We start from the raw sequence: 17,800 nt of genomic DNA on the forward strand, positions 1-17,800 counted from the left end.
TTCTTAAGGGATGAGTTGCGAAGAATGATTTAAGTGACGGCTGCCCAAACTGGACCTCGAGTAGAAGGATGTGTTATAATTTATAACCAAACATCAGAGATATATGCACCACAGATTTCAATTTTGAAGCTACGCTGAGCTTCTGGTTTTACAAGGGGAATACTTGCCTAGAGAATTTATTGACCTTCCATACTTGGCTGACCCAGAACTCATTTTCTGAATCCACAAGTCTTCCAAAATGACTTCCAATCTATTTTGTGACTCTCAGTGGGCGAGACTGTTATTGTAGTTGGCTCTCAGATCTATCATTCTGTGCGCCCTCTCTAGTCCTAGCATCTATCTGTATTACACACGCACACGAGGGCACAGAATCGTATAATAAATGGTTAATTTTTCCCATCTTGTAATCTGTGAAACTACCTAAGAGTAAATGGCAGTAACAGCTCAGACGGGATTTTGGGGCTTTTGAACACAGGGAGAAAAAAAAAAACTTAATCACAAAAAAGGAACATTAAGGTCCTTGTGCTGAAATAACTTAAATGGCCCGAACAGCTAGCTAGAAACATAAGTCTAAAACATTCTATTTAGCAGGGGACACATTTTATCCAACAGGCTGGTGATAGAAATGTCCACATTTGAGTCTCTGGAATAAGGAACAAAAACTTTGATTTTGTCCTTAACAAACACATATGTAACCTATTTCAGAGTTTATAGGATAACTACTATTCGCCACATGAACGGACCTAGACTGCCAGCTTTTAAAACTACCAAAGAGGTCCAAGCTGAATAAATTAAGTCTATTCAGTTATCAATCAAGGTAGCACTTACACAGCAAGTAAAGCCATGCTTGGATATTGCTATATATCATGGGCTGTCTATAATGGAGATAAATATGTGTATAATAAAGCACAGTATAAATTATTTAGTTATTTAAACTGTTAAAACGTTGTTTTGCGAAAATAAACAGATGTTGCATCTCCAACTTCCATGATTCTGGGGAACTTCAAAAACCGGATTGCCTGGGATTGGAACGAAAGTCTCCTAGGTAACAGGAACGTTACCTCAGACTGCAGACTGGAGGATTATCAGTCATATCACAGTCCCTATGCTTTATAATTTGAGCTTTATGTCAAGACAGACCCCGTGTTTGGGAACTGTAGCGGTGGCTACAGCCATTTGTGACAAAGTTAGAAGGGGAAAGTCAGAGTAGGACTGAATAATGTGTTTTACCTTCATGCTTCATATAGGAACATTTCAGTCTAAGCATTTAGTTGCCCTTTAAATTCTATTTTCTGTATGTTCGCCCATAAATAAGGCTCCACACAATATAACTAACACAGCGGGATGTCCCTTTCCACAAGACTACTGATGACTCCAGTTACTACAGATTTACTCACAATCTGCAAAATATATTTTCCAGGTTTTAATGTAGAGATAAACAAAGCTCAGCAGGACTATGGGAGACAGAGCACTCGATTGTCCTATCCGGAGCCTTTACCACCTTTGTACAGTCCAGCTCACTCTCAAAACTCTCAAACTGCAAAGCCTATAAAACATATCATCCCAGAAAGGCAGTGAGTGTAATGGCAGGGAGTGGAGTGAGGCGTTTATATCCTGTTCGTTAAATAGAAATCCCACAGAATTCTGACTCCACATTAAGAGTCTGTAAATGCAAAACAATAATTTGCTTAATTGTGCCTTTTACTGTTTACACTAAACATTGCTCTATGCTATTCCTCTATGCAGGAAGAGAGAACCCAGGGAGTTGTCCGTTACCTGCTCGGTCTTATGACATCCTATGGGCAACGCAAAGAGAAAATTAGATAATGTAGGAACAACACACTTTCTCCATGATAATTTATTAAGAGAACCAAGATATTAAACCCAAATTTCAATAGATTTGTTCTCCTCCGTTTAGGATACCAAATAGGAGTACTTTTTTGTATGACACAATTTTAAGGCCCAGGAAAGAAGGTATATATTTTATGGTATAACATTGTATAGGAATACAATGTGCCAGGGTGCATACATTCTTAGTATGGGAGAAAGGGGAGTATTTTTTGGGGAGGTGACCTTCAGTCTGTGCGACCGTTACACAGTTATGCAAGAGTGCATGAGGTTTCACTGCCTATGTTTGTTGTGAACTAGGTATGATGGGAAGAAAATATTTTTTCCCCCAATAACTTGTAGGACAATTTACATTTTTAAAATGTTTTCATCACTTTTAAAATTATTATTTTTTTGTTATCCATGAGACTAATGGATCTCCCCTGCATACTAACACAATTACAGCCATTGATATTTGAATATAACAGCAGCTTAGATTTAAGCTGCCATCACATCTTCGTTACTCTAATAGTATTAGTAGCAGGGTAGAACTGGACCTTTCCTACACGCCAATATATCTTGCCCAACTAATATAATCCCTGATCATGTAATCATGACGACAATAGGTTGCTTAGCAACGACAGACACTAATTAGAAAAGCACTTGGTGCCCTCGCATTCAGCACCTGGTATTCCTGTTTAATACTTGGTACTGGCCATTGTATGGGGAGGGATTGAAACAATAGTCGCCTGCTCCTTTGGAGAGTTAATGGCCACAATCCAGGTACAAACACGATGGCGTCTGCCATATACACAGAGTAGTTAGGGGCAATATACTATTATGCTATTTACAATCCACTGACAGACTAATGCTGTGTATTGCATAAACACAAGCGTAGTATTCTGCTACTAAGTCTGCCAATTTAACAGCATTTCCTGAATGTGTAGACCTGTAAAAGGCACTGTCTGTAAATGGCCGCTTATAGCATTAATGCCTTTATTCAGCAGTCATATTGGAAAACATGTATTCTGCATCTACAAATATTGCACTTTGTTACAACAATTTACAGCGTTCTCCACCAAAAATGTTGACAGCCGGGTGACATTAAGAAGTAGCTGGGTGGGGGCAGTTGTAATACTTTGCAATAATATTGAAATATGTTGGAGGTTAATGCCCACACCTGCCAGGACTGGTCAGACTGGTGGTCAGTGGTCTAATGCATACTGCTGGCTGTTATAATAGAATAAACCATTGTTTCTCTCATTAGAATAGGACGCAGTTGGGCTCCAAGAGCTGGTTGGTAAGTAAAAACGGCTGGGTGTAACTTGTGTCAGTGTATGATCTAATTCTCACCTGCATTCTTCTTTTCTGAAAATATAAATAGATAAGAAAACCCTCCAGCGCTTTATAATCCAGTGCTGCTTAATAAACCTCTGCCAACCATACACCAGTTGTGAAAAGAATATAAAAAGAAGATAGAAGTGAATCCAGCGCTCCAGATATCTCCCAAAGAGACCAGACAGAACCCTTATTAAGGGTAATAGAAGACAGTCTGACTGTATTACGCTATTGTGGTCATTTTTATTTTATTACTTGTACAACTGGAATACCTGTGTTATTAATAAGAAGAATTGAACATACACAGAACGCCAATATAAGTATTTGTTTGTTTTCTATTACCCTGACTAAGGGTTCTGTCTGGTCTCTTTGGGAGATATCTGGAGCGCTGGATTCACTTCTATCTTCTTTTTATATTGTTTTCTGAAAGTGCCTCACACAGTATAACTCCAGCATAATAATCCTTGCGTTATCCCAGTGAAGCCTACAATTTAATTTTTACTGCCACAGCAATACACAAACACATACCAGGGTCAATTTAATCACAAGCCAATTAACCTACCAATATATCCCATGGACTGTGAGAGAAAAGCAGAGCACCGGGAAGTACACACAAGCAAACACGGGGAGAAGATACAAGCCCCATACAGATATCACTCTGGTCAGAATGGTACACTAATGCCCAGTGCTGGGAGCAGGAACACCAATTACTGTGATACAGAATCACCCCCCATATCTTGATGCTTCAGTTCTGAAAATCTCTGGAATTTTTTTTTTATTCCTGTAACTGTTTACTCTTCTTGTTGCCCTTCACAAAGTATTTTCTAAATTCTCATTTCACAATAATCTTTCACATATCTCCCTACTTACTATTGAAATAGAGACACAATCATTTTGTACGACATACGTAACAGTATTGAAGTGTTACCTAGTATGTATTACAGTGTTAATGAGTGTCGCCTATTGTCCTTAACATACATTTACAGAATGTGAATCTATTTTGATTTAAAAACGTTATTATCTATACCAGGCCTGTCCAACCTGCGGCCCTCCAGGTGTTGTGAAACTACAAGCCCCAGCATGCTTTGCCAGTAGACAACCTGTTGATAGCTGGAAGGGCATGCTGGGACTTGTAGTTTCACAAACATCTGGAGGGCCGCAGGTTGGACAGGCCCTATTCTATACAGAAGAGGTGCAATATACTTACCCTGCCTGTTACTGTTTGTCATTGTGATCATGCTGCCATCTTCTGCAAATCCTTTCTCCAAATTATCTAGTATCTGCAATAAGAAGGAAATATAAATAAAAAAAAAACAAAAAAAACATACGTCAGAGATTTTATTTATTAGATGAAAAATGTTGATTCACAAGTTCCCAAACAGTTAGGTCTCTCATCCCTCTATCTATTGTGTCTCCTCTGTCTCTAGTCAGTCTGGGAGCATACACCAGCATAGACATACCAGCTCACATGAATGAAATCTGAGTCATTAAGGAAAGTAAGGCAAAAAAAAGGGAGTAAAGGTCCCCGGGACAACCCAAGTTAAAATGCAAGGGGTGCAAATGACTTTACTATTTTACACATAAAAGTTAAATACTGGCTGTTTTTTCATGCACCACACAAATACTTGATAGCTTTATTTTTACACTGAATATTAAAGTTAATCTAGGACATGCCCTACTCCAACTATAAATCTGTCCCTACATTTTAAATGTACCTTCCCCTCCAATGCAGAATGGTTTTGCCCAGGTGTAAAGTTACTCCTTTTTTATGCTTTACTCTCCTTAATGACTCAGGCCCAATGTGTTTATAACACAAATGTCAGGATAGCGTAACAGGAATAACTAACTGCTTCACAACTGACCGGTCATTCCAAATATACCATCAGCCTTAAGGAGACGCATTCTCATGTAAGAACTGTAACTTACCACTATTGTATGAAGTCAGAGCCGGACAAATGCTTCCTGGCTACCACCTAAGGTCAGAGGTCTGTATTCCTGAATATCAGCAGCTTATTAACATATCAATAATAATAATAATTTAAAAAGCGATGTTCCACTTGGACCTACCTTGGTGCTAAAAACTCTCCATTCCCAATTGTAGTACTCTCCTGGGAACTTCCCCTGAGCTACTGTATTGGATCTCTCGTTACATAGAGCGCAGTCCTCTGCCGAAAGTGTGAAAGGTGGGGATGGGGGTATCCCCTAAAGTACTATTATTTTAATTTAACGACTGAGGGTTTTTGTATATCCTATTACACACGCAAATAACCCCCCCCCCCCCAAAAAAAAAAAAAAAAACCCTTTCTTACACCGACGAGTCTCAATAAGACAAGACAGTCTGCCAGTAGGTGTGTTTTCTGCCACAGCGGCCTCTTGCAATGTTTTGAATAAGAGTGGCTTATCTGCACATTGTGCCTAGAGAGGAAGCTTAAAAATCTCCATAAGGCTGTTCAGTATTTTGATAAAATTGGAATCAAAATTACATCAATTGGTTTGTCATTATTTACTACACTTAGACTCCCGATTAGAACACCTATACAAAATAAATAAAATTGTACAATAATATAATTAACTGAAGAAATTTGCATATGAAAATTGCATAGACCGATTAACATTGACATTCCTTTCTTATGACCTTTCTCATGACCAGAATACGGACATACAATTTATAAATGCAATACAGAATTGACTTCTATTGTACTTCTATTGTACATTTAGCGGCCCCTTAAAATCTAAATACAGATGCAGTAAAATGTGGATTCTCACAGGGTTTGAAGAATGTAAATGGATTTTCCACAGGAGATGCATTTTGCCCAGTCGCACCTACCTTTAAACAAATCGTTTTCATATTATGCAATCGGTCAAGAGATTCCTGAGGACTTCCAAGATACTGGCGTAGTTCAGCGTGTAAAATCCTCATTGAAAATGGGACCATAGAGCCTGAACATAGAATATGCAAAATATTACTTATGTACATACACTGCATGGTATAATACTTAGAAAGATCTATTGTATTTCTAGTGCTGGCTCTGTGCACAATCATGAAATACGTATTTTCTGCCAAAACCCAGGTGATTATTTTTTTCAAAGTTCTCCAAGGCACTTTAACATCTTGCATGAATCATTATGTATCGGGACAGTCGTACACAGTCAGTTTCCCTATACCACTTCTCCACAGCCAAACCACTGGGCAAGGACAGAAGGTTAAAAGAACCAATCGGCTGCCAGACTGAGCACAATGTTATGTATTATACATTCAGTAATGCATATATTTTCTGATCCTATATGTTCTATGCAGGGTGAGCGCAGTCAGTATGTTAGATATAAATGGTGAGAAGGGGTTTTCATTGTAAGCCACTGTTGCCCTATCACATTCTCTATCAATATCTGGTCCTATATTGGTTAAGCTTGGAGATTTATAGGGCTATAAATATAAAAGATAGGATAGTTTGTTTGTCTTCTTGAACACACAGAAACTAAATTCAACAATTTATTTACATATTACCTGCGGTTTTCTTGACTCATTAAAATTAATGCATTCAAGGATTCTAGCTTCTAAAAAAAACAGTCTTTCCTTTCCAACTAACTGTGTCTCAGGTTCCTCACATAAGCAAATCTAAAAAATAAATAAAATAAAAATCTGTGAATAGTTCTACTTAATATTTTAAGCGCTTGTCAAGAATAAACTGAATTAATATGGAGTGAAAAGAATGGCTGACTAAATCCATTTGACCAATGACGTTATGTTAAACGCAGTTTATCCAATGCGATCATGTCTGTCATGCGACGCATTAACCTCCATGAGCAGAGTCAATGCGGGATGCTGTGTGAGTCCAATGAATGCAAGTAAGCGGGACAGCAGTGCCAGAAGTACTGCGCCGCAATGCAAACACTCCCAACCGCAAGCACAACGGCTTGTCGATATGGTCCAATTGAAACCAATACGTTCCATTCCAATACCTGCAATTAAAACCCCTAGTGACAGCATGTAGGTATAAAATTGCCTCTGTGGATACATATAAAAGAACAGGTTACATCCGCGGTTCCCAAAGTGTGCGCCGCGGCGCTGTCACAGGGGTGCCGCGGCCCAGCCATAAAAAAAAGCAACAAACAACACATAAACTTACCAATCCACGCGGCGCCGGGACCCAGCACTGACAAGCTGCGTGAGAGAGGAGGATGCTGGGTCCCGGAGCCGCTCGGATTGGTAAGTTTATGTGTTGTTTGTTTTTTTTCTATGGCTGGCGCGGGGCAGAGTGAGAGGGAGCGTGAGAGAGGGCAGAGGAGGGGGACAGCGTGAGAGAGGAGGGGGACAGCGTGAGAGAGGAGGGGGACAGCGTGAGAGAGGAGGGGGACAGCGTGAGAGAGGAGGGGGACAGCGTGAGAGGGGGCAGCGTGGCAGAGGGGACAGCGTGAGAGAGGGCAGAGGGGGAAGTGTGAGAGGGGGTAGCGTGTCTGGATGCAGAGGGGGCATTTGTGCATACAACTAAATAAGTATTTCTGTCCTGACCTAAATACTTATTACATTTTTTTGACCCAACTACTTCTAAAACAGGACTGCTCAGTAATTATTTTGGAGGGGTGCTTTGAAAAATTATAGAAACTCTAAGGGTGCCGCGAACTGCAAAAGTTTGGGAACCACTGGGTTACATGATAGAGGAAATCTAATGCTACTAAAAACAAACAATATTGTGTTACTCCTCTGCACAATAGCAGTTCAGCTACCATTTAGATGTTTCCTCCCTGAATTACGTGCAGTAATTACTAATGTATAAAAGCAACGATACATAAAACCGGGACTATTGTTTTATTTCATTCTGCTGGAACAATTTTACTACTATGTACCATGATGTTTTATCCTTTTATGTATATTCATAGAAGCAAACAGGAGCTCCATTAGCCAGCACCCCCCTTATCCATAAAAGCTATATTTAGAGTCAGCCAGGACAATGCATTGTGTGATGGGGGCATGTAAGCTGAGAGCAGGCACACGTTCTGCCAATGCCATCCTGGGCTTTCTTACAAACTGAAAGAGGCAGACCTGACCCAAGGCAGTCAGCCGTCCTGCCACAACCTAGGCTGAGCGCATCCTAATTAGAGCCTGCAGAGAGGAGCTTGCCACACAGAACAGGGCAAAATGCAGAACGACAGCTTTACCACTAGTGCTCAGCTGGGACAAAGGTCAGTATATATTGTCTACACAGAACGCCAAATACACTGTTACCGGAGGTACACGCCATGTGCAGTTATTTTCTTTTTACGTCAGAGTCAGAAAAACCCCCATTTCAGATCATGTAAAAATGAACACCTTATAATGTAAAAAATTAATAAAACCTGCGAGCATACAAGGCATCTTTTTAGGAGCTCACTAAAAGGAACAGGATGGATCCACAAATGATGTATAGATTATATAAAGTTTTGTGCAAGAGTATAAAGTTGTAACATTTTCTGCAGACAAAACCTTTCTACATTTGTAATATTTTAATGTTGGAATAATTGTCCTTATGTAGAACTCAGAGTGATATCTGCCCGATAAAGATCCAATAGATATCAATAGAAACATTACTGGGCATGTGACTACCGGGTCTCAGGTGTGGCCTACTTCTGACCGCACTTCTAGAAATGATCTGGCTGCTCGGAGGGCTGAACAGATGGAAAGAGATCACCCTGCACAGGATCGGCCCATGTGTCCACTTTTATCTGTTTATATTGTGATCACCACACTATAACAGACCAGGCTGCCACTAACTGGCTGACCGTGTTGTCTGAGTAAGGCTAAGAATGCTGTGCACGGTTCTTGTAGAGACAGAGAAGTTGCTCGCTGAGCGACTCCAAAGCAATGAAACAGGGAGAACACATTAGCTTGTTATTTCACTTTTAAATGTTACAGGACACTAACTTATAGGAACATTATTGTGGAGCCTCATATTGTTGGGTCTCATAACAGTTGTGAATGCTCCGGATTACTTTTACACTTTCCTGTGGATCTCATTCACAGTGCTATAAATGTAAACGTATAGGCATAAACAGGAATAAAAGCTGTATCACAGCACAGTGTATAATCTATGAGGGGAATTTTTTTTTAATGTAGGTGGTTGATAAAGGTCAAATTAAAACAAATATCACTCTGAAGAAATCTTCAATTATAATCCTTCAATTACATCTTCTGATATCATTGGTTCTCCAGTTTAATAGTCTTCACCCAAAAGGGTCCAACATCGCTTTGTGGGTGGGTCCAAAAACTGATCAACATCAGTCTGGGTCATCTATACCTCAAGCCTGGGATGGGGTGGACTATTTCCCCTCCCCCATAATAAAGCCCAACTGGCAAAATCATAGGGTCAGCCCCAGCGCCCACAGGGTCAGCCCCAGCGCCCACAGGGTCAGCCGAGAACTGGTCGGTGTGTACTGAAACCAGATTAAATCTGATTCCGCTCCCCCTGACTCACCGGCACTATATTATTTTTGTTCGTGGGAGTAGCCCAGTATTTCCAGGCTTTACCAACTCACTTCAGATCTCTTATGTACAATTCCAAGTAAAACCTACGAACAGTTTAGTATATTTCTGGTGTATGTTCTATTTTGGGGCATAAAATATACTTCATATGCAATACAAAATGGCTAAAAGGAGAATGTAATAAAAACCATTTCTATCTGAACCTGTGTGTTTACTATTACAAATCAGTTTACCTAGGAGTGCTGATACATCTGCTGCAGTCACACAAGACACAACTAACACACTACCACTCTAATTGATGTACCATCAAACCTATTGCCAATACTCATTGGGCTGTACTTAAACTTTTATCCATAATGAATGTGGCTGTCGGTCACCAATCTTATTCTCCACGTCTGCTCCTCTCAGTCAGTCCATATATTGACTCCCATTTTCTAGAGTTCTAAGCTAAGCTCTACTTCTAGCAATGTTATCCGTATTGATGAATTTATAGTTCATATATTGGTAGTCTTAACACACGACCTTTATTTCATCCTTTTTATGCCACTTGGACCTATTCTTCATCCAGATACAAGAATAAATATATAGTCATCTGCCACCAATATGTTGGCAGAATTCCAACCTCTCAACATACATACAGTGGTCTGCAAAATATTCAACCCCTAAAAAGTCAACCGATTTGTCTGCATTACAAAGGACATCTGTACAGATTGTCCCAGACAGTATTTTTACTGCACACCAGTATGCTCTTAAAGTTCATTTTCAAACCCATAATTCGATACTGTTTGCATAAGTATTAATCCCCATGTGCTATGGAAGAAGAAGTATATTGCCCTAACAATGGCTTTTAATTAGCCTCTACCTGTGATTATCAAAAGTAAGCTATGAATTAAAGACCCCCTAATTCAACTGTGAATCTGAAGGAAAGCGACGACCAACGAGCAATCTTAGATAATTAAAGATAAAGCTATAGACATGTTCAAAATGGTTGCAAAATAATATCCCAATGAGCACTGTTTGATCAACTGTGAGGAAATGGAAGCTGCATCAGTGTCACCCAGACACTGCTTAGACAAAGCCATCCCTCAAAACTCAGCATGAGAGCAAGAAGGAGAATTGTGAGGAAGCCACAGAGAGGCCGACTGTCACTGTGCAGGAGCTACAGGGCTCAGGGGCTGAGACTGGAGGGAAGGTCCACGAGACAACCATGTGAAGAGCTCTACATAAAGCACGCCTGGAGATTGCCAGAACACATCAGTGACCCAGCTAAAATGTGGAATAAGGTTTTGGGGTCAGATGAGACAAAAGAATGCAGTTTTATTTGTCCTAATTCAAACTGCTGATGTGGTGCAAATCTAACTGCCTATTCCTCAGGAAACACCATCACAACAGTAAAGTATGTGGGAGGCAGCATCATGCTTCCTCAACGAGGACTGGGAATCTTGTTAAACTTGATGGACGGATGGACAGTGCTAAATACATGGAGATACTGCAAGACAACTAGCTTCAGTCTGCTAGAATATTAAAGCTTGGGACACAGTTCACCTTTCAGCAGGACAATGATCCCAAACACAAGGCCAAAGCAACACTGGTGTTGAACAGAAAGGTGAATGACCTACAATGACCAAGTCAAAGTCCAGATCTCAATCCAATTAAGAATCTGTTGCATGATTTGAAAAGTGCAGTCTACAAGCCTCATCCAACCAACCTGAACAACATGGAACCAATCTGCAAGGAAGAATGGGCCAAAATCACTCCCAAACAGTGTGCCCACCTGATAGAAACTTACCCCAACAGGCTTAAAGCTGTTACTGCAGCAGAAGCTGGTCCTACAAAGTACTAGACTGCAGGGGGTGAATACATATGCAAGCATATATTTTTTTTAAATAATTAGCAGACAAATAATGAATTAAGAGTTTGAAATGTACCTAATGAGCCTACTAGTTCACAATAAGAATAATATCGTGTAAGTGTCATTTGTAATACAGACAAATCTGCTGACTTTTTTCAGAGGGTTTAATACATTTGCAAGCCACTATGTATACATATGGTCCTATCTTAAGCCCTTGAAAGGTGCACTGTACATAGATAAGCCAATGACGGTGACACATTTCAGTGGTCTTATGCCAATGTCAAGGGGAACTGCCTTATCCCAAAACAAATGCAAACAGTCTTGGCCTCTCTAAATGAATACGTTTGGATCAGCATAGGAGTCCTTCTACCAGGTCTCACCCCAACACTGTCATACTGGCACGAGGGGCCTTAGGATAAGTAAAGCGACCTCTCTGCTACTAAGAGGTCTGGGTTGGTCTCCAAACCCCCTTGGTTTTCAAATAGATGTTCAATTGTATCAACTATCGTTACCTCTTGGATGAAAAAAGATAATTTGGAACTAGAAAGGGTTCAGAGAAGGGCGACAAAATTGATAATGGGTATAAAGTCATTAAGTTATGAGGAAAGGTTAGCCAGTTTAGACAATAGGCGTCTAAGGGGAGATATGTTTACTATGTACAAATACATACATACAGAGAACTTTCATGGGAACTTTTTACCCCAAGGACCATACACAGGACACGTGGTCACCCCCTAAGGTTAGAGGAGAGGAAATTTCACAACCAGCAAAAGTTCTTTACAGTAAGGACAGTTAAGATAAGGAATTGATTGCCAGGGAAGGTTGTGATGGCAGATTCAATAGATATGTTTAAGAAAGGGTTAGATAAATTTTTAGCTGAAAAGTGTATCCAGGGATACGACCGTTAATTAAAATGAAGGATAGTAGTGGATATAGGGTAAAAACAGGACTGCAATATTGGGTCTGGGGGTATTTCCAAAATTGAAACAGATGGGCGGGTGCTTACTCTGGATCAATTTCAAATATAAGTGCAGGATCGCAGGAGATCCAAAATAGGTTGAACTTGATGGACTGGTGTCTTTTTTCAACCTCATCAACTATGTTACTATGTTACTATGATTACTGAGAACTGATTGACACTCTATCAATGTAGTAGCTGAGAAATTGGTGTGGCCACTCCTTTTATGCGGTGCCATTCTTCCAGCCCTTATCTCTAGGATATCTGTGGCCTGTGTAGCAGGAGTACCCGGCTATATCAATAAAACCCTATTTTTTAATGTATTTACAGGATGCAGAGGTAAAAGGGGCTAAAACTCCCACACTGCACTTGGAGACAGTAAAAGACTTACATATCATTCACTGATGAGATCTAATAAGACCAAGTCAGTCTTCTACCAATTGAAACCATAGCTCTGAATCCCTAGCTGGTGTCTATGATAAAAGCACAGATAATGGTTTTGCACTTTCTTGGAACATTTAAATGTTCTCTCATCTTATAGTTCTTACCGTGCAAATACTTTCAAATACAACGTTACCCTGTCTAATATGGTGTACCTTTAAGGACATTGCTCGGAGGTACACTATTGTATTAAAGGTAATTTTTAGATGTTTAAATCTTAGCCAAGCTCTGGTTATCAGGATGTGCTGACACTTGTAGTTCCACAACAGCTGGGGAGACACACGCTGAAGCTCTCTGTTCAGTGTAACAGAGAGTCGTAGAATAGAGAAAGAAAGTGAGACACTAATGACTAGATGTTTCACCACACAGCACAAATACAGAGCCTTTGAATTGTCAGGAAGAAGAATAGCTGAAGGTTGCACATGAATGGGAGAGAGCACAGAATCAAATGAATCTTTTGGCAGCACTGAGAGAAGGAGACAGGGAAAAGCCAGTAATTATAAGGGAAGGAAGATGCAAATGGAACAAACGAAAAGGCAATGGCTCCCAGACGGGTACTTTAGGTGAAGGAGATTTTCCCCTGCAGTATCGCGGTGACAGAAAGAGGTCTCCTGCTATTAGAGACTCTTCACCTATCTTAGAGGAATGTGCGCACATTACATACATAAATATTCCTTTTTTAGAGGAAATTAATGTAATACAAATAAAAGAAAAGAGAACTTATACAGAGGTAGCAAACTGACATTTAACACATCACATGCCACTGAAATGAACAGCATGTGAAGAGTTACATTTCAGGTTGGCTAAATCTGTATTTAAAAGGAACCTTATCTGAAATTTAAGATGCTGTGTTTAAAATAATGCAAAATAAATAGATATCTTAGAAGTATTTTAATTAATTTCTTCATCCCGGAATTACTACCTATGTAAGATCTCTTAACGGATATTCCCAGTAAGCATATAATAAAGTCAACAATTTCACTCCAAAATTAGATAATGACGGGACAGTCACATTAGAAAGGAACTGGGTCCAAGATTACACGAAGGGCATAAATTGAATACTCCAGCATTTATTTCATGGAGTTTAGCTGCGTAGAATCTACATATCACAGAATCTGGAGCAATGTACTAAGAGATAAGTTTCAGCGCTCGACTACCTTCAGCCAGGTAATGCTTTATAGCACGAGCGGGTTGTTTGTGGCCAAGAACCCTGCCCGACTGCTCAGATTGTGAAAAACACAATCCGAACAGCGGCACAGCTTTCTCTGCGTGCATTTCGGCAGCAAGGCGCATGTACATGGCGTATGGAGGGTGCGTCCAGAGACAGCCAGCCCCTGCTAGCAGTGAAGGAGGAGGCGGGACCCACTTACAATGACGGTGCCACTTCTAAGGATTCTCTTTTTTTTTTGTAACTTAAATAAAATACATTATCTTAAAGTGCACCTTCAAAAGTTACTGTTAGCTGAACCATGCATTCATGAGGATTCTAGCTATTAACACACTGGGAACTTGTGACATTACTGACTGACTTTCTTTATGAACTGAACCAATAATTTTCTGGAGTGCAGTACCTACCACGAGCCTCCAGATGTCACTATTGCAACTGCAGTGTTTCTTTTTATAGGTTTTGATAAATTTGAAATACTTCACCCACAACGACCTGAAAAGCCCTACTACAAATGTCATTTTTAGTGTTAAGGGAATATATACACTACGGAGAAGCATGTATGTTTTATTTTCACTATTACAAGATGATGTTAATAAGTTATTCTACACAGAATCCCCAAGTATCTCTAGATCTGCATTAGTTTAGGTTAGTGCAGCGAACCATACTCTTTGCTTGTCTGGATGATTTAAATAGCACCACGAGACTCCTCAATATCAATGCACCAAATACGTGCTTAGCTCTACAAAGTGCATGAACCATGCCTAAAGCTGGCTATAGACTGGCCATTCCTGTCGCTCAGCCCATAGCATGGCCTATAACAATCTTATTGAGTTTAATGGTCTATTTATCAAGAGTCAGTCATTTCAGGCCACGCACCACCAAAAGACACAAGAGTATCTTATTTTATTCAGAAAAAAAAGTTCTGAAAAACATATTGAAAAAAAGTTTAAACACTTTTGATTGCAATTTCCTGTGCGCCCATTTTTATAAATGTCCTCCAATGCTTTGAGAATGAACCACTCGGGCTAGTATGCTCCTTTAAGATAACCTAGTGAACATGTTCTAAAGGGCAGACAGTCACTTGATTCAGGCTGTCTTAGAGCAGAGTATAAAACAACAAATACCTGGTGCTAATGATGAAAAAGGCCCTTCTGGAATGTCTCAGAAACGCCGCTAATCTGGGGAAAGTGTCATTCCCCTCAATAGTACCACTCACACACACTAGTGCAGGGTTTCCCAAACCCAGTCCTCAGGGCTCCCCCCAACAGTGCAGGTTTTCCGGATCACATGTGACATAATTAGGACCACCTGTGGATCTGTTACAATGTGTCAGTCAGTAATGAATACACCTGTGCTCCAGCAAGGAGATATGGAAAACCTGCACTGTTGGGGAGCCCTGAGGACTGGGTTTGGGAAACCCTGCACTAGTGTCTAACTGCAAGTATTTGCTATACTCACGGTGTGAGGTCTACACTATATTATTGGAGGATCTACATCTCTAGGAGACGAATCAGGTATTCATCTCAGCAGTCCGACCAATAGTATTTTTGGAGTGTATATTTTTGGAGAATGAATCATTCACGGTCTAAGAGACATTGTAATAGGGTTCTATTATACATGTGGTCATTCAAGAAGATATACTGATATCTCTGTACACTATATGCTGTTTATCATTGGCTTAATTACCAATACTTTCAGATTATTATTGGGGATCTTATGTATTTTTATAATAAATGTTGCTTTTATTTATATTTTGCAATCGTTGTAGAATTTATATTTAATAAGTACTATTGGAAAGTAGTGGTTCATATAACCCACTGGATGCCTCACATTCGCGCTGTCATTGTTTTGTTGTAGTTTTAGAGCAGAGACCCAGACTTGTTCTGATTACTTGGCTCAGACTTATTTTTGTAGTAAATTATACAACAATATTTTTATTATCTTTTTTTTTTTGCATAATACATATAAAGCCTTACACAGGACTACAGTCCTTAAGGCACAGGGCACGGACTGGGATTTGCAGCACATCTTTCAGTGTCACTATTATACAATCCGCACCCTTCACCACTGAGCAACTACTTATGTTTATTATAACAACAAGAAATTGTGCGAAATTACTTAAATCTGATTATTGTTGTTTATATAGTGTCAATCATATTATGCAGTGCAATATGGAGAAAATATAATCATTGACATCAGTCGCTGCCCCATTTGAGCTTACAGTCTAAATTCCCTACAAAACACACACACACACAGACACACACACAGACACACACACAGACACACACACCGAGGTTCATTTTGTCAGAAGCTAATTAACGTAAAACTTGATGTAGCCACGTAATGTCTTACCTCTGCGTCCAGGATAAACATGGGGGTAATATTCGTAGTATAGGTCAGGCTGGTCTAAGTTTTTAAAAGGTTCAAATTCCATTTCAGCGTTCTGAAAAAGGCCGAGTTTCACCAGCAGAGACAGTCTCAGAAACCAGAGCTGGAAAAAATACGTTACTTTCTTGTTAGTTAAGTCACCGCACATCAAACGGTTATATGAAAGAAAATAAATTTTACTTATTAATGCAATATGTGGGTCTGTTCCATGCCCCCCAAGGTCAAAAGTAAAAGTGCAGCTGTCCTTTCCCCAGGAGAGATGAGGCACATAGCACAAACATTTGGACAAACAACAAATTTCCTTGGCTTAAGGGCCACCTTGTTTAAATATTATCCTCCTCATCTTGCCCACAGACACGCCACATTAGAACACTTCCTTTTCTGAGCCTTACACTTTTCTTGTGTGTGCTCCCTTTACCTCCCCATTAGTCACCTAACCACCTGCCTTAGATAAAAGAGCTCAGGGGGGTAGAAGAGGAAGCTGCGTAGAGGTCAAAGAGAAGGGCCAACTAACAGGATGCATTTATTATATGCTGTCAAGACAGTATTCTCTCCTGTATCTAACACTTCATTACATTATATTGTGTACAAATAGGTTAATGTGACTTCAGCATTACAAACACTGTCAAATCGCATCTCTACGCTATAGCAGGGCTTAAATAGCCATACATTTTATGTCCAAGGCAAATGTTATGGTTTTAGAGCTGGACGTATCTTGGGATCCATCCAACTCAACATATGCACACAAGTATGTTTTTTTCTTGCATGCATCATTTCCTACATATATTTGATGCACAGATGTGTCGAACGCGAAATGAGCCCAGGATTCTGGTACAACAGGGGACATCACCAGTAACAGAATATACAACTATCAGCCAGACAGGAAACCGCAGTGGGACACTACTCAGACCTAAATGTTTGTTTATCAACATTACGGAACTAAATAAATCATTACCTATATCAGTACACATAATTCTACACCCCGCCTATGGGTTTGAACACAAGCAGAGTGCTGGCAATTAACAAACAAGTAAACCATTACAGTGAATTCAGTGGTGTTACCATAAAAGATACCAGGGCTAGATTTACTAAGCTGCTTGTTTGAAAAAGTGGGGATGTTGCCTATAGCAACCAATCAGATTCTAGCTGTCATTTTGTAGAATGTACTAAATAAATGAAAGCTAGAATCTGATTGGTTGCTATAGGCAACATCCCCACTTTTTCAAACACGCAACTTAGTAAATCTAGCCCCAGGGCGGTTTACTAAAGCTCCACAAAACAGTCTTGCTTTACTGCACACTCCTCTTTTAAACTGTAGGGCAAGCTTCAAGAACAGGATGCTCGCCAGCTCTCGTGGAACTCTACCAGAGT

At 39.9% G+C, this 17,800-nt stretch overlaps 1 protein-coding gene across 2 annotated transcripts in view; it reads right to left on the reverse strand.

Annotated features, from left to right (window-relative positions):
* Window positions 1-17,800, reverse strand: part of TRAPPC12 (trafficking protein particle complex subunit 12) — a 75,602-nt gene that overhangs the window by 25,097 nt on the left and 32,705 nt on the right. For both annotated transcript variants that reach the window (XM_075201499.1, XM_075201498.1), the window contains exons 5-7: window positions 16,394-16,532; window positions 5,993-6,105; window positions 4,373-4,445 (exon numbers count right to left, since the gene is read on the reverse strand). In XM_075201499.1, coding sequence (XP_075057600.1) covers window positions 4,373-4,445; window positions 5,993-6,105; window positions 16,394-16,532 — 325 coding nt within the window. The remainder of the gene's footprint in view (window positions 1-4,372; window positions 4,446-5,992; window positions 6,106-16,393; window positions 16,533-17,800) is intronic.

Source organism: Mixophyes fleayi, chromosome 3 (assembly GCF_038048845.1).
Source record: "Mixophyes fleayi isolate aMixFle1 chromosome 3, aMixFle1.hap1, whole genome shotgun sequence".
NCBI lineage: Eukaryota > Metazoa > Chordata > Amphibia > Anura > Limnodynastidae > Mixophyes > Mixophyes fleayi.